The sequence below is a fragment of the Pezoporus flaviventris genome, unplaced genomic scaffold (assembly GCF_033815535.1).
Source record: "Pezoporus flaviventris isolate CSIRO_AGI_PZ_B2104156 unplaced genomic scaffold, CSIRO_AGI_Pfla_v1 ptg000007l, whole genome shotgun sequence".
Classification (NCBI taxonomy): Eukaryota; Metazoa; Chordata; class Aves; order Psittaciformes; family Psittacidae; genus Pezoporus; species Pezoporus flaviventris.
In genome coordinates, this window is record NW_026892555.1 from 34,610,695 (window position 1) to 34,637,081 (window position 26,387).

At 40.5% G+C, this 26,387-nt stretch overlaps 1 protein-coding gene and 1 long non-coding RNA gene across 2 annotated transcripts in view; one reads left to right on the forward strand and one right to left on the reverse strand.

The window, feature by feature from the left end:
- Nucleotides 1-26,387, forward strand: part of CPA6 (carboxypeptidase A6) — an 82,818-nt gene that overhangs the window by 53,060 nt on the left and 3,371 nt on the right. Inside the window, exons 5-10 of the mRNA XM_061448333.1 lie at nt 848-949; nt 1,788-1,892; nt 15,993-16,103; nt 16,343-16,433; nt 21,090-21,292; nt 26,042-26,126. Of these exons, the coding sequence (XP_061304317.1) occupies nt 848-949; nt 1,788-1,892; nt 15,993-16,103; nt 16,343-16,433; nt 21,090-21,292; nt 26,042-26,126 (697 nt within the window). The remainder of the gene's footprint in view (nt 1-847; nt 950-1,787; nt 1,893-15,992; nt 16,104-16,342; nt 16,434-21,089; nt 21,293-26,041; nt 26,127-26,387) is intronic.
- The window catches only part of LOC133266775 (uncharacterized), a 31,393-nt gene continuing 21,992 nt past the window's right edge, over nt 16,987-26,387 (reverse strand). The window contains exons 3-4 of the long non-coding RNA XR_009742507.1: nt 22,598-23,028; nt 16,987-17,909 (exon numbers count right to left, since the gene is read on the reverse strand). This is a non-coding gene — a long non-coding RNA (uncharacterized LOC133266775). The remainder of the gene's footprint in view (nt 17,910-22,597; nt 23,029-26,387) is intronic.

Genomic DNA, 26,387 nt, shown 5'->3' on the forward strand with positions numbered 1-26,387 from the left:
TTATGGTTACCTGTTCATCTTCAGAAGTGTTCTAAATGTTTACTCTTCAAAAATAAGTACCTTCATGAAAATATATATATATGTTGATGTTTGTATTCAAGGCTTATATTTACATGGAACTATCTTGGACAGCTTCTGAGTTTTCTTTTTAAATTAGGCCTTTTACTGTGATGGAATAAGAGATTTCATTGAGTGATTAGTCCCACTGAGTCATTTAAGTAAGACATATGAGCAAGTGCTAAAGTATTTGCACAAGAAGCCCAAAGACTTAAAAACACTTTGATACAGACTCATGTATAAGCTGCGTAAATAATTTCTGTTGATTCCAGAGTGCTCACATACACAGTTTCAGTCTACACCAAAACAAAGTCGCTAGGCAGAGCATGAAGGATGCCGCATCTCAATGAGATCTGGTGCCTGTGAATCAAATATTGCAGGTAGTATTAAATTCTTCAGGTCAATCTCTTTGCCACTGGATTTCCTGACAGGCAAATTCAGGGACCTTCTTCCTTCATTCCATTAATATTTATTGTGGATGGCAGATCAGCCCCATCCCCAGCTTTTTTACAGACAGCTGTTGCATTTCAACAATAAAATACCTCCAACAAAAAAATGGAAGAAAAAAAATACCCTGTGACTGAGGGCTGCATCTGACCTCTGGCAATAGAGCTATGAAAATCCAGTAATATTTCAAGTATGAAAACAAAACCAAACAAAGACAAAAATAAAAATGACAGGAAAACCCAAAAACATACAGGGGACTGAGAGCTGAGATTAATAAATGTGTTACTGTTTCTTCCCATGAAATGCAAAGATTGAAGCAATGCTCTCACTTCTGTATTTGCAGATCCAGGATTGGATGTATCACCTGAATAAAACTCATTCAGATCTTGTTCACATGTTCTCTGTTGGAAAATCCTATGAAGGGAGACCACTGTTTGTACTCAAGGTAAAGATTGAACAGTTATTAACCAGACTAAAACCTGTAATCAGGGACAGACACTTTGTTACTTATGTTATAGCATGTACACTGGAGACTCAGGTTAGCTGTGTTTCCTAAGAATGGGTTGCTAAGATCCAGGTATCTCTGTGAACGTCATCTTTAAAGAACAAAAAGCTGGAAAATTAAAAGCCAAATCCTCTTTATTTGTATTGGATATGCATGGAGAGAGATTACAGGACAAGTTCAATTAGCAGGATTTGGATTTAATGGAATTGGAAAGTTTTGTGTTTATAGACAGTTTGGAAAGTGTTATGCTGGAGACAGACCCCAGAGGACTCTGGAGCGCTTCATAGCATGTGCTACATAGGCTTCCTCTTTAGCTACTGACAAGGCTGTGTGCTCTCAACTTACATTATTAGGACCACAAATAAGAGCATGTCAGCAAGTTACGAAACAAATAAAACCCCAAAAAACTATCAATGTACTTTTTGTCATCTGTTGTTGCAGAGTTGTGAAAATTTGATTCTGTATCAGGCTATTTCTATAGCATCATCTTTCCTCACCCTGCTCTATGTGATACTTGAGGATCTCACTTCTCATAAAAGAGGAAATGACAAATCTCACTTTTACTGTAATTTTTTCTTTCCACAGAGCATCTTCATGATGTTGGCATACGTGCCTGTCATGATCACAGCCATACCTTTGAAAACAATATATTTGTGTTCCTTTATATGAGGAAATCCAAAATGGTTTAGTGTTTCTAATATTCTATGAATTTCTTGTTATTGTGTTTCACTAATGACATGAGATCTATTGATATTTCTATGAATATTCACACTTGAAGTTAGGTAAAAGATCACGGCCCTACAAGAAAGCTGTCTGGATAGACTGTGGGATTCATGCAAGAGAGTGGATTGGCCCTGCCTTTTGCCAGTGGTTTGTGAAAGAAGTAAGTGTTTAATGATTTACAGTCATGCAATTCCTTTAGTTCAATAAACTTGGGGTTTTGCTCTAACTGATCTAACGTATTATTGATAAGAAAAATAAATAGCTATTATATCACCTTTTTTATTTTTTTTTTTTTATTTGTAGAACACTTAAGTGCTTGATAAATTAAGCTGATAGCAACTGCCAGACACAGCTAGGCACAGGACAGAAATATGCCAGACACATATTGGCAGACATATGAAGTAGAATTTTATTTCAAGACCTAAAAATGTGAAGATTGTGATTCTGGTAATGATCCAGGTAAATCAGTGCCACTGCACTGCTTCAGATTAGTTCAGCAATATCTTTGATTTAAGGATTTAGATCAAGACACTTCTCTTTTCTGTAATTCCATTGGAATAGGAAAGTAAAATCACAGAATCATATAAAAGAATCAGAAAATTGTTAAGGCTGGAAAAGACCTTTAAGATCATTGAGTCCAACTGTTAACCTAGCACGGCCAAGTCCACCTCTAAATCATGTCCCTAAAGCCCCATCTACATGTCTTTTAAATACCTCCAGGGACGGTGTCTCAACCACTTCCCTGGGCAGCCTGTTCCAATGCTTGACAACCGTTTTGGTGAAAATTTTTTTCCTAATATTCAATCAGAACTTTCCCTGGCACAGCTTCAGCCCGATTCCTCTTACCCTACCATTTGTTGCTTGGGAAAAGAGACCAATACCCTCCTTGCAACAACCTCCTTTCATGTGGGTTGTAGAGAGTGATTAGGTCTCCCCTGATCCTCCTTTTCTCCAGGATAAACAAGCACAGATCCCTCAGCTACTCCTCATAGGACTTGCTCTCTAGGCCCTTCTCCAGCTTCACTGTCTTTCTTTGGACCTGCTCCAGCACCTCAAAACTAATCCTTTAGTAAGAGGCCCAGAACTGAGCACAGTATTTGAGGTGCAGCCTCACCAGTACCGAGTACATAGGAACAATCACTTCCCTGGCCCTGCTGGCCACACTATTGCTGATACAGCCCAGGATGCTGTTGGACATCTTGGCTACCTGGACACAAGCTGGCTCATGTTCAGCAGCCGTCAGTCAACACCCCCAGGTCCTTTTCCACTGGGCAGCTTTCAGCCACTCTTCCCCAAGCTTATAGCATTGTAAGGGAATGCTTTGGCCCAAGTGCAGGACCTGGCACTGAGCCTTGTTGAACTTCATACAATTGGGCTCAGCCCATTGATCCAGCCTGTCCAGATCCCTCTGCAAAGCCTTCCTCCAGCAGATCAACACCCCCAGCCAACTTGGGAGTTGCAAACTTGCTGAGGGTGTACTTGATCCCCTCATCCAGATCATCAGTAAAGATATTAAACAGAACCGGCCCCAGTACTGAGCCCTGGGGAACACCGTTTGTGACCGGTTGCCAATGGATTTGATTCTATTCACCACCATTCTTTGGGCTCAGCCATCCTGCCAGATTTTTTTATCCTGCAAAGAGTGCACCCATCCAAGCCATGAGCAGTCAGTTTCTCCAGGAGAATGCTGTGGGAAATGGTGTCAAAAGCTTCACTGATGTCTAGGTAGACAACATCCACAGCCTTTCCCTCATCCACTGAACAGGTCACTTAGTCATAGAAGGAGATCAGGTTAGTCAAGCAGTACATGCCTTTCTTAAATGCATGCTGACTGGGCCTAATAAACAGGTGTTTAATGTGCCACATTATGGCACTCAAGGTGGTCAGCTTCATAACCTTCCCCAGCACCAAGGTCAGACTGACAGGCTTTTGGTGCCTCAGATCCTGCTATCCTCTAGTCAACTGGGAACCTCCCCAGTTAGCCAGGACTGCTGATAAATGATTGAAAGGAACTCAGTGAGCAATTCTGACAGCTCTCTCAGTACCCTTGGGTTGATTCCATCCAGCCCCATAGACTTACATGTGTCTAACTGATGTAGTGGGTCACTGGCCAATTCTCCTTGGACTATGGGGTCCTCAACCAGCTCCCCATCCCTGTCTTCCAGCTCAGGGAGCTGAGTACCCTGAGAACATCTGGTCTTGCTATTAAAGACAAAGACAAAGAAGGCATTAAGTACCTCAGCCTTTTCTTCATCCTTTGTCACTACTTTCCCCGCTGCATTCAGTAAAGGATGGAGAGTCTCCTTAGTCCTCCTCTTATTGCTAATATATTTATAGAAACAATTTTATTGTCTTTAATAGCAGTAGACAGATTAATTTCTACTTAAGCTTTGCCCTCTCTAATTTTCTGCCTTCATAATCTCATGACATCCTTGTAGTCCTATTGAGTTGCCTGCCCCTTCTTCCAAAGGTCATAAACTTTTTTCCTGAGTTCCAGTCAAAGTCTCTGTTCAACCAGGTGATCTTCTTCCCAGCCTGAGGAAGAAGAGCAGCTTCTGAGCAGCTATCCTACCCAGGAGAACAGGCTGCAGTTAAGGAAGGAAGATGTTTGGCACAGACAGGCACTGGTGGGAAAGCCTTGCTACTCAAAAACATATTCCTTACTGAGGTTTTCCCATAAAGCACTACAATGTGGCAGGAAGGTAAAAATCACAAGATTTCTCTGCAGACCTTATGGCAGAGTATAGCCTGTCTAGGTGCATATAAAAACCTTCTGGTTGTTATTTGAGATCCTTGAAGAGTAGCTTGCTAGTGAGACTGGTTTGCTAACTACATAAAAGCATTTTCCTAGATGAAAGAAAGTTTCTGTGAGTGCCTTGAGACTACAAGAATGTACCACCTTCGTCTGCCCATGTTGGTTGTGCATTGCCTTTATTCACAAATGACATACATTTTCTTCTTTCCTTAGAGCAATACATCAACCCAGCATTAAAGCAAAAAGCATTAGGATAAGAATACATTATGCTCACATTCTCCATCATGATATTAAAAAGGACTGGGAGAGGAGAGACAAGAACATTAGATTGGTTTAGGATATTGCTTTTCTCATTAAATGAATTAGGCATTTTCACCAAGAACTCTGGGAAAACTGAAAGCTGAAGGCCTCTCCGTGCTTCCAACTCTGCAATTCTCTTTGGCTGGCAAACTCCTCCCTTAAGCACCTCTGCAGCCCACTTTCCATTCCCCCGGCGCTTATGGGCAGTTCTGAGAAAGAGCAGTCAGCTTGGAAACAGATTTTTCCTGGCATGTTTGTTGACTCTAAGGAATAGCACCACAAGCCTATTGATTTAAGGCAAGCAAAAGGAAATGTTGGATTTATGTGATGTTAGATTCTTTTCTAGCAGGAACAGCATACATGTACCCCTTTACCGTGCAGGCAGCCTGAAATATTTTATTGAGCTTTCACTTCACCCTGTGATCTCTGTCACTTGTTTTCATTGAAGTACCCATACCCCTGGGTACCACAAGGCTTTTCAAGTTATTTAGCTTAGAAAACAACCTCTATGTATGAATGTCACTTAATATTCAGGCTCAAGACTGTGTGCTGCAAACTTGACCAGCTATTCCCATTGAGCTTGGAAAACTTCAGTGTCTTGCTTGCACTTCTGGAAGTGGCAGCTTCTGAGTGCCAATGAATTTTCTGCAGGCAATGGAAGACAGTATCTCCAGTAGGGTGGAGGTGCCACTGAGCAGCGGGCTGCTAATTATGGCTTAGCAGTGTACAGGCAGCAGCTCCCCACTCTCTACAAAGCATCTGAAGTTGTTCAGCTGGACAGGACCCAAATCTATCTAGAAATGCAAAGCAGACTAGGGTAGAGCAGACTTGGGAAGTGAGGATGTGAGGTTAGAGTGTGGAAAGCCAGGAAGGCAAGAGGCTTCCTGCTGTGCAGGCTTGTTCTGTATGCAGGCAAATACAATAGTTAGAGAAACAGAACTAGAGAAAAAAGTAGAAAGATATAGAAGTTAAAGACTGAAAAGAGAAAGAGAATGCACAGGAAAGAGTTCTGCATTATATATAATTATATATAATTGAAAGTACAAACCCAGCCTACCTACATTTTGAAACAAACAAAAGGAAAGTGAAGACTGTTTGGTTTGGGGGGGTTGGGATTTATGTTTGCTTTTTTGTGTGTTTTTTTATTCTAATCTATCCCAGCATAAGCTCCAGATTTGGCTCTGTATTCCATAGGTCTGGTGTTAATAACATCACTGTTTCTGTAGAAGGTGCCCCAAATGTCTGTAGCCTCTCAGCTAAAGATAATCAGATGTTCTACCAGGGTTAGCAATACTGGTGGCCTCTGACAAACCCTACATTATGGTTATTGAATTTCAAGTCAAGAAAGAGGACACGCTGCGTGCACAGGATCAGACCTTTAGGTACCAGCTAATGAGCCAGAAAGAAGTGTCCATGTGTGTACTGTAGTAGAATACCAGTTATGTTACAGTAGACTCCCCTTCAACTTCAATCCTTACTCAGCTTGAAAAGGGTGCGAAAAAGACCCTGAGAGTGGAAATATTAAGAAACCTGGAGTAGGTGGGGTAGGGAAGCAAAAGGAACAGTAAAGAGCAATGGAACAGATTATATTTGGATTACTTTGAAGGCAACCTGCAAAGATAAATGGATCAAATGTAACCCAGAATTTGTATAGACAGCAAAAGATTCTGGGGAGGGGGAAGGCAAAAAAATTTAAATCATACATTAAATGTCTTAGTAAATATTACAAACTGGAAAGAATGGGACTATTTTATGTGTTATTACTATGTAGAAAGCAGGAGGCTTCAGAAACAAAATTTGTGTATCAAACATGTTTTTATCCCAAATTAAATAGCCCGCAGAAACAAAGAAGCAAACCCTATAGACTTTTTGTAAAAGTACAATTATATGTGTATATGTGTTAAATAACGACATTAACTCCTCTTCACTGGGTTTGGCGTTGTGAGAGGAGAAGCAGAATCCTGATACCAAATTATCCAGACCTCAAATTCAGGATTTACCATTGTTTTAAAAATCTGAAATATGGTTCACAGGCAGCTATTCAAATTAACATCACAACTAGACTGTTTCAGTTTTAGTGGAAGCAGATGAAGATTCCCATTACATCTGGTTTGACTTTCTTCCCTCTAATAAGTGTTGCCATTTGATCCATGTCAATGATGTATAACCTTGAACTGTCATTCAAACATTTTCAGAAAACAGCATACAAGGGATGTGACTTAAAGATGCACTATTCTTTGTTTCTGATGCAGGAATTTGTATTTCAAGATTAGAAAATTCAAGAAATGCCATTAAAAATCTTCACTAAGCAAGCACTGATTGTAATTCTTCTTGACATAATGTTCTAAGAATCCAATGGCCACTTTAAGGGAAACATCCGCTAAGATCATGCACATTTCCCTAAGGGAAGAACTTTGCTGAAACAATGTTCAAAACTACTTCTGAACTTTCTGGATTTGATCAAGGTGACTTGATAAGTTTGGTTAGGGCATTGACTCTGCTAGACTACCCATGAGAATGTTCCTTCACCCTTATCCACAGACCCACTGAAAAGGAGCTGTACAGTAGAGGAATCCAAACCCACACCTCTGAAGCCCTGCTCATCCTGCAGCAGTGTATCATCCCTTAAAGATGGGCCTTAAAGAGAGCTATTATAGCTCTCTCATCTCAGAAAAATCCCAAATAGGAAATGAATGTCAGTTCCAACCCTAACTATTCTATGATTCTATGCTCTGGGTACTTTAAGCTGTGAGATATGTGGCCTAAAGTCCAAATTCTGAAATGCAGGTGGTCAATGATTGCAGTTATGTAAGTTCCCAAATTATTCAAGATGATGTGTTTGTGCTTTATCACGCACCTGGGGAGCAGACAGGTAACCCCAGACGAAGGTAGAAGTTGAGGGCAGATTTTAAATTTTGGTATTTTGAATGCTGGCGTTGGTATTGATTGCTGACAAAACCAGGCTTGAATCCCATATTTTCACTCCATCATAATGAGCTGTCTGTTAGCTTGGACACAGACTGTCCAAGATGCAAAAAATCAACACCTGCCCCCACTATTCTCAGCTCGAAACTGATTTATGAGTTGCCTTATGGGATGCATAAGGGATGCATAATGCCAATTAGCCACCCATCAGGCTCGTGGACCAGGCCCCAGAGACTAGTCTTTACCAGGAATTTTGCAGGGTTCGAGACCTGAGATTCTTCCTCAGAAATGTTTATGAAGTGCTTGACTGCAAAGGCAAGATACCTAAAATAACAGCACATACATAAACACCTACAGAACTGAATAAAGACAACAGTGTGATCAGACACAGGTCCGAGCAGGAGACCCAGACAGTGTCACTGTTAACAAGAGTTGGCTCTTCTTCTGCACCATGCAAGCCATGTGGTCAGAGGGCCATAAAGCTATAAGTATTCCTACTTTAAGATCTGCTGAAAGCCAGTGTAGGACTTATACTCATTCTGCAAAATTTTGTCCTGATGGACAAAACATCTGCAGTATGCTGCATCAACAGTCAGAGCAGCACTCACTCATTCATTCCAGCACTGAAGTCCACACTGTTAGGAAAACAGCTTCACATTCTGGATCATTTCTGGGTCTTGCCGAGGTCCATCAAAACTGGCAATCTTTTAGGAGTCAGAAAATTTATTTCGTTTTGCTATCCTAACTACCAGAGCCACAAAATACTGGCTGATTACGAAATTCAACACCAGTTTTTCACCCACTTCAGAAGTAGCCTGATTTTGGGGGTGCGTATGATAGTTATGTGAAGCAACACAGTAATATTTGTTAAAGATTATATGCTTGACCTACCACTTGTCAACAGATTTAAGTCTTTTGAACAGGTACAGCTGAAATGTCATGTTCCCACAATCCAGGATTTCAGACTAATATTAAAGGATGCTCATTACAGCTGTACTTAGCTATTCTTCAAGGCAATACAGCTAGCTCACCCTGTGATAGGCTTTCTGTCTCCATTTTTGGGAAATTTCCAAGCAGAAGTTTTGAACCAAAAAGGAAAGAAAGCAAGGACATGACTGCCTCTCCCTGTAAGCCATACATTTATGGCACTCCTCTCTTGATGACAGACACCACCGTTCTTACCATATCTTTGAGTGCTGGCTCTCAGAAACCTGAAGAGCTTCTGAAATAATTTGAAATTCCAAAGTGAATCAGAGTCATGCAAGGCCAAAACAAGCACTCTGTGCCTGTGGCTTTTTTCTTTCACTGTTTGGTTGGATACATTCCTTGTTTCTGAGGTCCATTCCCTTCAGCTAAAGCTCTTCAACTGATCTTGATTTGACTTGAAATTTTTTTGTTGCTTTTTAAACCATTGCATCTTCTTTCTCTATGAAATCCTCCTATCCAAGCTTTCCTCCTGTTCATCAGGTTTTATTTCACCCTTGTTTTAGGAAGGCCAGAAGCTTATAAGGGCTGTATCTTGCCTCCCTGCAGCCTTTTTCACAGCTGCCAGTGATGATGGCACTGTGAAGACTGGGCTTTTTCACCTTGAAGGACAAGCCACCTGATGATGGGTCTCTCCTCAAATGCTCTGCAGCTCTGTCTTAAATGCAGAACAATCACTGGAACTTAATTTTTATTGTTTTCCAAGCTCTACTCTCCCCAGCTATCTTTTTAGCTCCCTAACCTCAGAAAAAATCTGACTCCTCCGAGTGCTCCCTATATGTCTATTATCTGGAGGAAAAATCCATCTGTTTCATCTATATTTGAAACATCACCCTTACTTATCTTTAGCTAACACATTCTTCTCTGTCAGGAGCTTCTGCCTGAAACACTATTTGTTTTTTCTCCATTAGAGAGATCACCTCCTCCAGCCTCTTCACTCAGTACTTCATTCATCAGCCTTTCAACAGCAAGAGGCACTGGTATAAAAGCAGAATCTGTTTTATTGTCATGATTTTTTTCTGTGTGTCAAATGCTGTTCCAGCCATTTGAAGTTTCTGTGTAATAATTACACCTATGTGTATGTTCTGTGTGTTGTTACTGCTTCTACTCAACTTTCCCCCTGCCGCTCCACATCTGATTCAGTTCTGAATGATTTAACTATTCCTGCAGCCATTTTATACCCCACTTCTCTCTGAGTATCTGCATCTCTCCAGCACATCCTTGCTACTGAAAGCAGAGGTTACTAATGTGCACCGCTTTTGAGAGGAAGGAAGATAAAGTAGCAGTGAACACTTCCAACAATAGTTTCCCAGACTGGGCCCTCAGTTGTGATTCTTTTTTTCTTTTAATGGATAAAATCTAAGCCAATGCCAAAAAAAAATGGAGTGCAGTACCATGGTATTACCACAACGAGGCATGTGATGCATTGTTTTAAAAGAAGCTCTGGCAAACTATTTTTACACTGTGCAGTATTTCTTTCTCCTTTGCTACATGGTGGATTTCCCCAGGATCTATTCAATGGTAAGACACTTTAGAGAGAGTGCTTTCTTTTGCTGTGACATCTTTGCAATGGCAAAAAAAAACCCAAACAAAAAAACAGGAAAAAACAACCCCACAGTTAAAATGATTCCCAGTTTTCAAAAAAGAAGTACTGCATTATTTCTCTTGTGCACTTTCAACTACTCAGATGCATCCTCCTGCCTACCCATGATCTTAAGAAGATAAAAATTACTTTCATTTTGTTTGTAGCTATTCGTTTTTCACAATGTGAATACATCTTGATAAAATAAAGGTAACCCTGCAGCTGTGTTGTGCCTGTAGTAGGAATTCTTCAATGACACTTGCTAGTGCGATGTCCTACGTTAAGTATTAATCACTAGGACATTGAAATTGTACCCTGTGAAGGCTTTTAAGCTGCTGAGTATGTTCTTCTTCAAGGCAAGAAGAGAATTCACATTGTTGTTCCAACGTATTACGTGGCTTAGGGAAGAAATTCAGCTTTATATTTTAGCAGTTACCTCCTGTGTGATGATGCTCAGTAGTTAGGGCCTCAGTAAAATTACTGATCTTCAGAAATACTATGGAGCATGAGAAAGGACTATGAAAGAAAATTCTGTCTGTTGGACAATACAGCTGTTCCAGAAACTGAATTCCAAGCAATAATTTTCATTTTAATTATTTAACTGTGTCTCAACAACTTAATTAAACAGTGCATTCAAGAGAGTTCTGTTGGGTTGTCCTCAATAGGTACTAACCTGAACCAACATAACTAGGGCATAAAATTAAAGAATTACATTTTTCAGAGGTATACTGTTGGTAAGTCTCCACAAAGCTGGTGGTTATTAGTTTCATGTAATTACTAGTAGAGAATTTTGTGTTGCCCCATTCAGAGCACTCACAGTGCTTCAGGCTAACTCAGACCTTCCCTTTCCCTGCTAGGCAGTCCTTGATTTATTCGGGAACTATGAGGGGGTTTTTATATACTACCTCTCAGAGAAGAGCCAAGAAGTTCTGTCTCCTATTTCCATTAACATTTGTGTAACTACGCAGCTTCTTCCCCACAAGGTCCTGCATTAGCTTGGGTGGTCCAGGCCTTGCCCAAGCTTGCTGTAACTGCTGTTTGCTTCTCTAACATGTCAACCATGACACTGTCCCCCTCTTCTCTGCTTCAGCATCTTCTCCTTCTGCATCCTTTAGAGGCAGCGTAAGCAAGCCTTTGGAATCCTACAGGTCCTTCTTTTTGGAATATTTTTATGAGCTCTCTTCTGAATGCTGCAGAGTAGTTGCAGCACACTCACTTTTCTCAGTTGCTGTTTCTAGATTCCTCCTGTGGGAAATGCTGCCAAAGAGGAAGAAAGATTTTGCTTGGTGTTAAAAAAATATTAAATATTAATAAATAAACCATATACAGTTCAAGCTTCAGCCTGGAAAATTTGACCCTTTATTTTAAGCCATTTGTTTCTAGATACACAGTTGTGTCTTAGCCTTAATAATGGGCTTACCATTCAGGTCGTGATTTGAATGCCAAAGCAGGACACTAGCAGTAAAAGGGAAAATGGTGATAAAAAGATGTACTTCTTCCAAGTATAGCGACAGAGCTAACTACTAGCTTGCCAATCTGATAAAGTAGCAATGAAGGCCTGAATGTCAGATCACAGTGTCACCCTGCTAAAGTGTAAGATGTACAGACAATAGTAAAATATTGTATGTTACTGTCAGAAAGTATGATTTAAGTGATATCTTAATAATGGCATGGAAGAGTTAATCCTGTTTTGCTGGAAGCAGCTTTATGTGATTTCTGATAGAACAGCAATACAGTCAATTCCCTGTGCTATAATGGTAACTGCTTAATTCAGTGCGATTGCTTAATTCTAAACTAGAAACAGCAAAAGCTGATTGTTACCTTTAACTTCATAATAATTAATTGAGGGACAGCAAATCGTTACTAAGCTCAACTTGGATTTCAGTTTCTCTCAACTCTGTGTCCTTGCTTTGTCCTTCTCAGTCAATCCCCTTATTTCATAAAAAGCCCAACTGCATCCTAAATCCATTTTAAACTCTTGCCTTTTATTGCCTTGTCAGTGTACAATATAGCTCTTTGGTTCGCTTCATCCCCCAAATTAAATTTCCTATGGACCAGATCCTCAGCCAGCCTAAGCTGGTGTAGCGCTACCAAACAACCACCCCTCTGCTGATCCAGATGATCGAGCCCCCTCCTGTTAATCATTGATTCTTTCCCCCATCCCCCAGGCAGATTGCTTGCACAGTGTTGGCAGGGTTCCTGTATCATCTGTTCATTCACTAATAACACTATTCAGCATTTATTGGGGCAGTCTGGCTCTCTGCAAATTCAGCAGTGAAGCTGCTATTGATTGTGTGATGGGGAAGCAGAATCAAGCCATATAAAGTCACATTACTTTGTATTCTGAGAGCTCTGTGAAAACGACACGGCAGTTAATTCACTAATAGTTTATATTCATCTTGCTTGTGTCATAGTGGAGAGAAAATGTTTCAGCACTGCCAGGGTGGGTGGTTCACAGAATCATTTCTTGGAGGATTTGAGAGTCATGCCGTAAAAGGCAAGCTGTGGGCTTTGCTCCAGCAAGGACACACCTTAGTAACTGTAAAGCACATTGCCAAAGATCTCCCTGTTAAAGGAGGTAAGATTTTGCAGTCTGTGTTTCCTGATTACATATATCAAATAAAAGTGCCAGATAAAAGCAGTAGGAAGGACAGAATATTTTCAGCAGAAACAGTGAATATGATCTCACTTACACCAGGTTATACCACCTGCACTCTGTCTTTCCATCAAGAAGGTCACACCAGGTCCATTACATTTTAATGAAATGCTGCTCTAAAAGGGTAACCAAATTATTAAGAAAAAGCATAGATGCTTTAAAGAACGGAATTGAATGATAGAGCAACCTGGTCTAGTGGAAGGTGTCCCTGCTCATGGCAGAGGGGCTGGAACTGCATGACCTTTAAGGTCCCTTCCAACCCAAACCCTTCTATGATTCCATGATTCTATATTTGGCTCTAAATCAACTTGAAATTTTGAAGTGCATTACTGGGGACTATAATGCTTTCTACAGTCTCTCCTATTTTGTCAATGGGAGCAGACATTAAAATAACATAGAGTAGCTTTAAAAAATGAAAGGGGGCTTGGCATTTTGCAGCCTATGTTTTGTTTTGGTTTTCAAATGGTGGTGCTTTTGCCTAGAAAAAAAAATATATTCTTCATAGAATTTAAAATATACTGAACATTAAGAAATCTTAATTCAGATATTTTCATGTCACTTTTTGCAAATTCCAAAAGGTTCTGAAAAATTTGCAAAGCTCATCCATGCAATTTTTTGGAAGGATATTACTTTAAATTATTTATTTATGTGTAGTTATTTTAAGGAGATAATTTTTAAAGTTTTAAAGAATTTAATCTTACAGCATTGCAGTATAAAATGCGGTATATAACACTACAGGGTAACAAAATGCATAATTACAGATGTAACTGACAGCAAAAGAATGGCATACGTAAATACAGATAGAAGCAAATAGGCCAATGTCATTATCACTGATATGGAAATACCCACTATAGAGACACAGCCTGAGCTTAATTTGTTAAAACTGTCTAAAAAGAGAATAGCATTAAAAAGTCAATAAAGTGATGTGTGGTGCATTATTTCTTCCCCAGCCAAATTAGTTCTCCCTGAAATAAGCATAATAAAAATGTTATTTTTCCTTGATGACTCATATTTTGGAGGGTGGCTTTGTTTTTTTCCACTGTAAGAACAGTTTTACAGATTTAACATCCATACTTACAGGACACTTACAAACATACAGGCTCTTAAACCTGTACAGATTCAAGTGCAGGGCTATCTTAATGCACAGAGTAGCCCTACTTACTTTAAGTATGTGTTTTCTGTACATGGAACACAATGAAACAAAGCCCCAGTTGTCACAGTCATTATTTTTGAGTAACCATTCCTTTCTGTTTTGACAGAATTACTTTTTACTATAGCTGCAGTTCCCTGAATACCAATACTTTTATCCAAATATATTTGTAGCCTTGATGTGGCCTCCTAATGCAAGTAAATCAAATTTGAATGCAATACCATTCCAGCTAAGAATCCTTGGGGAATTTCTGGCATGGGGGCCAGGAGACCTAGAACCTCTGCATTGGCCAGTGACTTTCTTCCAGGCAGCCCATGGCTCCACCAAGCTTCTCCTCAAAAGCCCACTGTCATCCTCTTCTCCCCTGTGATAATCCTGCCCTCTTTAAACATCTCATCCCACCCTTTGGTGCTCCACACCCTGCCGTCCCAGCTTCTGCCCTAGTCTCATTTCATTCTGTGCTGTTCCCCCTTTGCCCTCTATTGCTCGCCTTCCTCTCCTCTTGCCTGACTGAAACAGAAGAGGAGCTTGGTGTGGAGTAGCAGCACTGGGCAAGTTGATGGCTTTGCACAGGGATGACATGATGCTGAAGGAATTGCACGTGCAGAGCACTGCTGGGAGGAAAGCTGAGGATGAATAAGGGGAAAGTACTGCACGACAGAGGTAGTTAATGAACAGCTTAGAAAAAGTATTTAGAAGTCTTATTAGGCCCTCAGTAAAGAAAACAAATGTTCAGACTCCTCCGTGAGTCAATTTCAGCCCTAGACATGTCCAATCGTATGGGTGTTTCTTACAGGTATTCCACAAAAAGGATTCGTCAGCCCCTGTGGCAGCTTCAAACAGCTGCATGCTACAGAGCCCAGAAGCATCGAATTCCTGTATTTCACTCTGATCCCCAGCATTTCTCAATTGAAAAGCTTTTAGCTTAGTTTATTTCAGAGCAAACATTTCCCTTTGTCCTCCCAGACACATGGTACTTCTCGGATCTGAAGGGCCAGAAACACTGCAGAGCAGAAGCTGTAATCACAGCACAAGGAGAAGGGGAACCAGCCTCTGAACCCTGTGTCAGTGCGATATATTCTCCCCCTGCCAAGTGAAGCACTTGATTCCTCCCCTTACAGAATCAAGATTTAAACTTTGAAGGTTGCAGATTTGATGCCCAGCTATGACAAAGGACAGTTTTTTCTACAGCATGTGGTGCCCAAGCTTCCTGAAACTGGTGAAGGAGCATCTCTGGTACTAGCAAACAGAACTGCTGAGGAGCCTCTGGTTTGCTATGTTTTTCTAAGATACAGAATGGAAAAGAAAACACTTTCCCTACATAGACTTCCTCTACTAATCTCTATACTTGAGATTCTCCAAAAGTAGAGGGTATTCTAAACTATAAAGGAATAAGCTGCCTGTATTGATGATTATGCATACAGTAAATTACTTTGAATACAACCAAAGCTTATGTGATGTGAGCCTTAAACACTTTAAGACTTGGTCTGATCTCACCAAATCACCACCTGGCGGAAACAACAGCACTCCATTGTCTTACAGGAGGAGCTAACCTCATTTCCTCAACTAAAAATCTGTCCTTTGACTTTCAGCTCCTATGTCAAGAAACACTTGTATGTATTGCTTCTCTGTAAGGTGACTTGTATTTTCTTGGCTATTGAAAGAAACAGAGAAGCAGAGAGAATAGGGTCTTTCGAACACCTTTTTCACATGTTCACATTCTGCCTTTAATCACATTTACAGGAAGGTATCAGCCTTTAAGTACAGCTCTAAGGGCGTCAGTGATGCCATACAAAGTAAAGGTCTCTGTACTGCCAAAGGCCACATGACTGTCTTAGCCTGTCACAACATTTAATCAGGAAATTATTTTTATTATAGAAACTACTTTCTTTGGCTTTTCTGCTTTAGGCTCTTCAGACATACCAGACTGATCCTGCCATGAGAAAGATGCTAACTCAGCTGTATTTCTACATCATGCCTGTATTTAATGTGGATGGATATCATTTTAGCTGGACAAATGTGAGTACGATCAGTAGTATTACCAAAAAAGTTGTTCTGGAAAGATGGAATGGTTGGTGCATCATTCAAAGGGGACTTTCTGTATAGTCTGGTCTTGTGGCAAGGAAAATGGAAGTAAATTACCCCAGTTAAAATACAGTACTGAATATGTTTAGGGCGGCTGGTTTGTTATGTATACAAATAGACTTTTGCCAAAAGATAGTAATATTGCTATTTAACTATTTTATACCCTCTGCTAGGATCGATTTTGGAGAAAAACAAGATCAAAGAACACAAGGTTTCGGTGTCATGGTGTTGATGCTAATCGCAACTGGAAAGTGAAATGGTGTGGTAAGTCTGGAGACACTTTGGTCCACCAGTTCAGATTACCCTGTATTTAATTATCCAACAGAGTAAGTAGGTTAGGTCACATCCATTGTGAAGTGTTCTGTTTTCCGTAGTTAAATTTGGAGGTAGTTTCCCATACAACCACAAGACAGGAATCAAATCTTCCTCCCAGCTTCTAAAAATAATGTCCTGAGCTTTGGAAAAACACCTCTCATCACAAATAAAACGTTTTCATGGTGAGAATGGCAGATGTATAAAACCACACATATAGGTATTCAGTATTCCTGCAATAAGTTAATAACTTGAAGCACAGTATTGAGCCTGGCACATCACATCCCAGGATTTACCTGACTTACAGTTTTAGGAAACATTTCAAAGTTCATTTTATTTTACTTAGTAATGTCTCTGAAATGGGTTTAGCTTTGGAAATGTCAGACTTGCTTTGTTGGCCTCACAGAGAAATGTCTGAGAATATTTTAAGGCCATTATTATTAGTGATTTCATAAAGAAAAAAGGTGCTTCTAAACGCATAAAGCTCCAATTTAAAACTCCCAGCACTTCTGTAAATGACTTCATAAAAATTGACTTCAGTTGTGCATAGAGAATTCAGCAGTAATGTGATACCAGCAGAAGATTTAGAATGGGTCCACTGAAGAGGAAAGGGGTTTTTATTAAATCTTACAGCGAGACAGTACGACTTACACAGGAGTAAGCAGACATACGAGTTCTGGTGCAGCAGAGAGTCACAGCACTTTCTTGTGAACTATGGTGATATACATACCTGGTTCTTCTGCTGACCTGCTCTCCCATCTTGAGCACCTTCCTTCAACTCCCTGTGCAGCTGTTTCCTCCTCCAGCATTCATCCACCTTCCTTATTTATATTACAAACTTGTAAAGGCAGAAATAATGTTTGCACAGAGCTAGCACTCCCTTCAGCCCATCCCTCTTTCACTGAAAGTCTCTAGATGTTTCTGCAATACTCTGATTACTTGCAGTAGGAGTAAGCACTGTACAGTCTGGCTTGCATCGACTCAATTCTTTAAGCAGGACTGTAAGGATAAAAGTGAGTGTGAATTGTCTGCCAGGGGAGATTACAAATGAGGTGAGAGTGAACAAAAGCATACATTCAACATAGTATAGACCTGTGAAATACGCTTCCGGGTTTTTTTCAGCTCTGCTTGCAGTTAGGAGAGGACTGACACAGAAGCAATTACAGAAAGCCTATGTTAGCTGAGAACCCCTCCACTATGCAAGACAGTCCCAGGGATGCTAACATGATCTTCAACGCAACTTTATGCTGCAAAAATAATGTAAAAATGAACCAAAGTCTGCATTGCCGTTACCATCTTTTACTTACATGTGTAAAGTCACTGCTGCACGTATTTGGGGGACACGCATTTACTGTTCAGGAGACAGTCACCAGCATAGCTGGAATGAACAGTTCTCTTACAAAGTCTTCAGAGCCATTTTGCAAGTACCTTATCAGTGCAACAATAATACTGTCACAGTGCACTTTCTAGTCCTAATTAATCTTTCTTGGGTTCAAATGACTCTGCTCCCTGCTCTTTCTGCTCACTAGACACTGTACTAAAGCACACTTTTTACTCAGTCCTGAAAATGTTTGTCTTGTTTTCAGTAATGCAAAAAACCATTTTTTCTAGGCTGAGTGAAAGTGTAACCATACACACACATGTTGTGTGTCACAATCCACCACTTGCTGCATTTCTCCCCTGCATGGAACATGAAAGACAAGTCCTCACCCCAGGTTTAAAAAATTCCTCCAAGGTTGCTCATCATCCCACCAAGCACATGCTCTGCTTCCATCACGAGACTCCAAACTCTGTCTGATTCTCTAGTCTGCCAGAGAATAAAGAGCTCTTTCATTAAGTGGGGTGACTGGTGCTTAGAAGATCCTCACCCAGCACCCCATGTTCTCATTAGTCTGACACTAAATGAGGGAGAGAAGAATCTGGATCATATCACACTTTGAGGCTTGTATAATCATGGTGTGTTTAACATTTAATACTGCACACACTTGTAAAAACCTTTTAATTCAGTTCAGTCACACTTGCAGTTTGCAGACAGGCTTGAACTTCACTGTGGGGCTTCCAAACTGGTGTGTTTTGGCAGAATCCAGCCCCAGCAAAGCCGCTGAATGCTAGCAGCAGTGCAGCAGTTGGTAAAGACAAGGCATCCTTTCTGCTTTCCTCTTCCTTTCTAGTGTAGGACTTTCATGAAAGCTTTATGATGTTGCTTCTGTATTTTCTAGGGACTAAGAAAAGACCATATCACTGATTGTGGTAGATTTCACCTTCCAGTGCCTTGCACTCAAAATAGCGCACAGAAATTGTACACAGACCCAGGTGAATACTGACAGCAAGATTTCTATGTAGAAATGCTCTTTGCAATATATATATGCATAAATATGTGAAATAACTAGCACAATGGTTTAGTGTTCATGAAATAAATAGCAACCTTACAGGCAATAATGAGGTACTTAGAACTAAATCATGTCACGAGGCAAATCAAGTTAAAGGGGTTGCATCCAAAGCCCCCAAGAAAGCAGCAGTGGGAGTTAAAATTTCCAGTTCATCCCAGTTTCCAGTGTACCCCATTGCTCACAGAGGACAGTTCCCCCTATCGGCACAAGAAGGGGCTGCAAGGAAGTTTGAGAATCATGCTCCCACTCATCTACCCTCCCTGTCTTCCTTCTGAACCAAAGCATTGGTTTTATCAGTCTCTGCACACACTTCCTTTGTACATTTGCTCTCATGATGGATGTTGGAGGATACTTGTCCTCCTGATATGCTGTCAGGTACAAAAATAAAGCAGCACGGTAGCATTTTATGCCATTCTATTTTCTTCTCATGACTGTAACTCAAAAATTTCACTCAATTTGGTATTATTGTATTGTTTTGTTTCCTTCTTGTGTTACTTTAGAAGAGCTTGAGTATGCAAATTGTTGATACCCTTACATTATCCAAGGCTACCATGGAAGACCTCTCTTTTTACTACCAGCCATTTTCACTTAAGGAAATGCATCAACTGCAGGTAGGATTGCAAATGGCTCACAGTAGTAGGCTGGAGAGTTCAGAGAGCTTTTGTCTTCCCTGAAAGTCACTAAACTGAGTCATATTTTACCATTGGGTCACTTTACCATTAGCTTGTAGGATTCTGCTGTTTATTAACAGTGATGTCCATTTTCATGAATCAGTGTACAACACTGTTACAGGAGATGAAGCATCCATTAAAAAATGCAAAGGCTCCAGAGGGTCTGTTAAATAGCTCTTCTTTAGCTATAATATCTGACAAGACATCAAGGCAGAGTGCTCTTGGGATCTGGATGCCTTGGTGGCCATCTGTTCTGTAGGGAAAAGACCATCTGCCCTCTATATAACCCTTCCATATCTACTTCAGTCTAAGCACTAATACCTTTTGAAATCCCCACCTGTGGCCATTGAATGGTAGCCTCAATTTTCTTATTACAAATGAAGGTGCAGCATTAAAATCTTCCAGTTTTGAAATTTTTGGCATTACATTGATTGCAAAAACCTGGTTTAGTTCATGTTATGCCTTCTCACACACTGCTCTTTTTATTTGAAGATGGCAGTACTTACTATACAAAGGAAAGCTAATAAAACACTGCTTTTGTAAGTCCCTGATGACACCAGGGAATGTCACAGACAAACTATTATTATTATGCTGGTCAGTGTAAAACATGTGGCATTGTAAAATCACAGTGGATAAAAGAGTGGAGTAGATTTGCATAAATATTGTTCTTTTAGGCTCAGGCCCTAAGCTGTAAATGGGGTGGTGGCTTACATCCAGAACTGCTGAATGATAAAGCAGCCACTGCCACATCTCCTTTTCTGAGTTTCAACTTTCAGTACCTCATGAGATATTACAGGCAGGCTACACTTCTGTAGCTTACTGCCATGTGAGCAGGTTGATGTAGTGAAAGACAGCCTCACAACTGAACCCCAGCCCCAAACTTGAAGGAAAATTAAGCCCTGTACAGACTGAAATTGTTCCTATTTTAGCTAACTGAGCAATCAATCCATCGTCTTGTCATTTTTATTTTTTTTTTTTGCATGAGATTTGCAAAAGTAAAACTAGGCAGCAGTCAGGAACTATTATCATGTTTTAAACCACTCTCCTAGTTTATGCCTTTTGTGGTTATCTACCTACCATTGTAACCACCACTGTAATAGCTAGTACATTAAAATGCTCTTAAAGACTAGATTTGTCTTGGCAGTGACTAGTGAAAGAGGTATACCTCTCTGATTTCAAATAGACCCACTGAGACCCTTCAATAGTTTTAATGCTGGAATGCTACCATAAAATATGCCACTTATATGGAAAGCCAGAGAAGAAAATACAATGAAGTCAGGCTCTCTTTTTTTCTGTTGGGTTAAAAATATGTCCTCTGGGAAGAACTGCATGTATCTGGCCAATTGGCAACTTGGTACGTATCCTAGATGAATAAGCAGATTTGCTGTACTGAGGTCCCACTGGCTCATGCCTATCAATCACAAGAAAGGAATCTGTATATTGCTTTTCACACTTGTGCACAGGGGCCCACACAGGGTGAGCCAGAAGCTGACCCTTGGGAAATTCTCTGTAACCATTCACCATCAACTTTCTCTTTCAATCTCTAGATGAAGGTGCTTCATTTCACCCGTGCGATGACACCTACTGTGGTCCCTTTCCCGAGTCTGAGCCTGAAGTAAAGGCTGTCGCTCATTTTCTCCGCAAACATCGGAAACAAATAAAAGCCTATTTGTCCTTCCACGCTTATGCACAGATGCTGCTGTACCCTTACTCTTACAAATATGCAACTATTCCAAACTTCAACTGTGTGGTAAGTACATTAAAACTTGGGAGAATATGCTTCCCTATATAATAGTTTTTTGCTTTGAGAAGAGACTTGTTCCTTCAATATTTTGCACATATTTAATATTGAGCGGTATTTATTCTGCATCTGCTTGCAATCACATTTCTGGTTATATAACCTTCACTCATAGTGAGTCAGTGGTAATTTGATTAGAATGGTATAGTGCCTTCCACCCATCAGTCCCTTTAAATTACTTTATAGGATAAATCCTTGGGTTTTAATTATAGTTATTATCATTTTATTTAATTAACTGTAATGGGAATTAAGTTGTTAAGTCCTTGGGCATCTAGCTGAAATTTCTGTTCCTCCATACTTAGAACTTAAGCACTGTGAGCACAAAGATCATCTTCAATGTTATGACCAAAGTAAAATTGAAATGGTTTATGTTTATCAATTAGAGAAGAAATCTCATAGATTTTACCAAAAGCAAAGCTTGGATTGCTTCATGTATGATCCTGGTCAGACACAGTATTTTTAACCCATTAAGACAACCAGTTACTTAACATCAGGGGATTTTGTCTATTAGAAAAATAAATTAATGAGAATACAAGGGTGTTATGCAAGCCTATTGATTGTACATTTCATGTATTCCATGCCCATCCAAATGCAGAACTATTCCCTCTGCTCACAGTCTGACATCTGTTTTTAGCCAGTCTCCTGTGCATAAAACTGTCCCTATGGTTTATTCTCCTAAAGAAACGTGGCTAAGCTTTACTTTCTGGTTGCTCCTGCTCGCAGACATACATTGCACCGACCAGTTGTGAGCCTCTTTCTCTCAGATCCCAGTAGACTGACATTCTTCATGTATCTCCCATTTAGGCCTTGAAAGTTGCAGTGATTTTTTAACTTGCTAGTTTAAGCTAGTTTACTCCAAGGGAGCTTAGCTGCACCTTAGATTTATCCTGTGCAGGATGAATGATGTTGTCAGTCCCTGGAGCTTCACTGAAGTTTCACTCAGCTGCCCTCCCAGGAGGCTAAGCAGCCAGTGCACCACAAACTAAACTCTCTTTGTGGGTTTATTTCTGTTAAGACACTTAATTTCAACAGCTACTAAAAATGCTCCTGTGTGATGTCATTCCTGCGACACAGCAAATTACAAGTTAACTAAACAGCCAAGGGAGCTAAAAATACAAGGCTTGTGAGGACTGACTAACCAGCCCTGCACTGACTGTGAACAAATCCATGAATCTTCTTTTTATTCTTTCTTAACCCTCTTTTGGGGAATGGCAGAGAAAAAGGAGGTCCCCAAGTTACTTGGTAACTATCACTTACCAGTAAACATAGACTGGGAATTTAAAACCACAGGATCTCGTTCCTTGCACCAGGAGGTGCAAGAATATTGTTTTAAGAATGGACAACACAGCAGAAGGTAAAGACATGGTATTAGGAAGAATCAGCATCTTCCCTACAAGTAGATGATGAAAATATCCAGAGTAACGTAAGGCAACAGCAGACACTGTCATTGTAAGGAAAAGGAGTCTCTGAGAGTTTTCACACATGCCAGTAAATCTTCAGTACATGTTGTTCTTGTTGCTCAAGGGTTATTTCCATCCTGCAAAAGGGAGTAGCTGCCCTCAGTACAAACACTCTATCTTTCCATGCACAGCTTTTAGACCCAAGGAATCGAGTTTTTGGTGTGTAGTAGGTGTTTCCTAGGTTTGGCAGACCTTGGATCAGGCTTCTCATTAGAGTGGAGCACAGACCTAAAGGGACAAAGAAAGGCACCGTTTTAGACAACAGCCCTGGACAAATAGAACCCAAATCCCATTCTAATATTTTGCCAATATTTGGACTCTATACTACTTTTTATTGCAGTGGGTCAAAAAGAACAGGGAGGTTGGAATAAAAAACTGAAGTAATATCCTGTTATTTAGAAAGCTCATTATTGGGATCATTTTGAAAATGAATGGAATATTGGTGGTTGTTTATTTGTGTGCTTTAATATTTGCCTACAGCCAAAGGCTCCATCACCTGGTGCTCCTAAATGAATAGTCTTTAATATCTGAAGTGTCCAAATTGGTGCCTTAGGCTGAGGTTTCAGATTCTCTGTTTCTCTTAGAAATTACAGTGAGCTGGAAAACAGCAGATCTCTGTTTCCTCCTGCTGATGGAACAAGCTCTGTCGGTCTATGCAGACTGTGTACAGTGGACAACTGTAGGACTCCACTTGCATAGCAGATAAATAACATTTGGTGCTAACAGGGGGCCACAATTAATCCTGAGCAGACGAAAGGATGTCTCTGTCTGGGTCATATCTTTCTAGTGAGCTGTCAGTTACCATTTCGATTAAAGTGTTCAATTATTCAGAGCTGCTTTGAAACTGGAGAGCTGTGTGCTGATCACAACATGCATATTCTGTTCTAATTTAGGCACAACTCTCTTATTAACACTCTTCTGAAATGTGTTCTTTTAAGATAATCAAAAGGAAAGTGCTCTTTTAAATTGAAAAACCCCACCAAACAGCAGAAACCTTCATCCATGTCGAGAGTTTTAAATTTCACCTACCTTTTATCCCTTTCCTGCCTGTACACTCATTTGCTTAGTGTTTGCAGTGAACTTACATGGCACGACTGAGTTTGTGTATGTCTTTGTAAAAATCTGGTAATTTTATGTGAAGCTTTCTCCTTAAAGGTGTTCAAAGACCGGTTGCCTGGACTTATTCAGGGTCCATCCTGCGCAGTATAATGCAGTTGAGAACTGTCCCTTTCTGTGAGCACCTAAGTCCAACAAGGGAAGCAAGTACTACACATCAAGGCTAAGAGCATCAAGTTTACAGTGCCCAGGGACATTTTCCTGCATGGTGGACATGGACTTGGGACACTCCCAGTCTGACCACCAGATGTTTGCTGCCTCTGCACAGAACTGTTGTGCTGGTTTTAAATGGGCATTATCAAACTATTTCATCAGTAAGATTTCAACAGAGTTTGCTTCTGTTGTCTCATTGCTGTACGATACAAAACTCACGCACAAGGAGTCTTCTCCTTTGTGGCTACAAGGACATTGCTCTCCACCCATCTCAGCTCCCTCAGCTGAGCCCTGTCTCCTGCTCCCTTGGTCACAGCAATGACCACCCCACCACACAACACCTCTGACCCCATCATGGGTCGTGTGTGTCATGACTCACAGAAGTTGAGGCATTGTTACAGGAGAAACAGTCCCGAGTGACAGCACTTCCCCCGTCCTCGGGCCTCCTCCCAGCCTCCTCATCTTTGGTGTTAGGTAATTCAGAGGTTACCCCTCTCACCATCTGGTGACCACATCCCAACCCAGCAGAAGCTCCCAGCAGCACTGACTTCAGTGGTCCCCTCCTCCATGCACTGCCTCATGGAGATGGCAAGAGGAAGAGAAGGGGCAAGTCTCCAGCACTGTCATCCTTGTTCTGAGTAACAAAAATCTATTTGTGCTGAACGGATTTCTATATGGAGTTAAAAAGTGCTCTTCCATTTGCTAAGAGCAGTTCTCAGCGTAAAACAAACTCTACAAAGCCCTACTTTCTGTAAGTGAAAATTGTTGGTTTTTTTCCATGAATGACATTTTAAAGCAGTTTTCTCTGGCTTCTCTGCTCGGACAAAGACCCACAGCAGGAATTGGGTCAGACCGAGGATTAAACCATGATCATGATTCCTGACAGTGGCAAACAAGTGGAAGATAAGTGAAAATGTATAAATGGAAAGGCAAGTATAGAGTAATCCTTCCCCAGTGCATTCATCTAGTGTCTCATGATAACAAGGTATGGACCAAGCTCATGAACACTTGCATAAAATGAAACCTACAGCTCTTCAGTTCACAGAATTGAAACATCTAAAACCATTGCAGCTTTACACAGTGGTTCAAAGTCTGTAAGTTTCTAGCTCCTAAGATATGCATTTCCTGCTCTTTATAGGGAGCTGGCTCTGTGTTTTTCTAGATGCTCCTTCACTCTCCACAGTCCTTTTTCTTTTGAAGACATGCCTCCTTTCTCTGTGTTTGGATGCACTATCCACGTGTGACCCTCAGAATTTGCCATCGGCCAGGCCTTTCTCATCCCATTTCACAGTATACCATGAGTTCCTAAACAGACCGCATGCATATGGATGTTGAACTGTAGATGCCGATTTTCCCCATACAGTACTGAAATCACATATCTGCAATAGTGGAAAGACTTCTCCAAGCCTACATCGTCTTTCCCCAGAGAAAGTCAGACCAGCAGACCAGACCTGCCCATCACAGATTCAGGAGTGAAATTTGCCTCCTTTTTTCCCGCTCTTGCTCACTGAACCCCTGTGGAGTATCGCAAGAGGTCATTTCTTCTTCACAAGCCCAGCAGAGATGAGATTTAGTGGACTTGGAAATGCATCCACACGTACTGGCAGAAAATGCATGCATGGCTTTTAAACTGCATAAAAAAGAGCTTATTTCATCTCATGATCTCACATGCTTCCTAAATTTGTTGTGTCACTGATTTGGTATATATACATATAATTACAAATACTTAAAGACTGACGGTTCACAGTGCAGTAAGGTTCTTTGTGCTATGAAAACACTGAACCAAGTTTTTCAGGGAATTTGGGAATTGCTGTCAATAAAAATAAATAATGCATTTTTCCTTTAAAATAATTTTACATTAGCTGCCATGGAACACAACATTGAGCAGGAAGTCAATGATCAGGTTCCAATCCTATTACAGTATTTAATTCAAAGTCTAATTTATGTATTTGTTTTTCTCCCCCCCCCACAGGAATCAGCAGCCTATAATGCTGTTAATGCTCTTCAGTCAGCCTATGGTATAAGATACAGATATGGTCCTGCATCTAGCACTTTGTGTAAGTTTTCCTCTAGCACAGGTTTGTGACTTTGACCTACCTATGGTAAGAAGGAAATTACTCTTATAATAACAAAGAAAGCAAACACTGTTTAAAGTGAACTTTGTTCCAGTTGTGGCTGGTGAGGAAGGCGGAAGATGAAGTTTTGTAAGTGATTCAGTCAGTTGATTGCAGTAAGATTAAATTGATGCAATAAAAGAGATCTAAAAGCAATGCATCTGAAAGGTGAAAGCCAGTGAATAACATGTTCAGAACATGTAA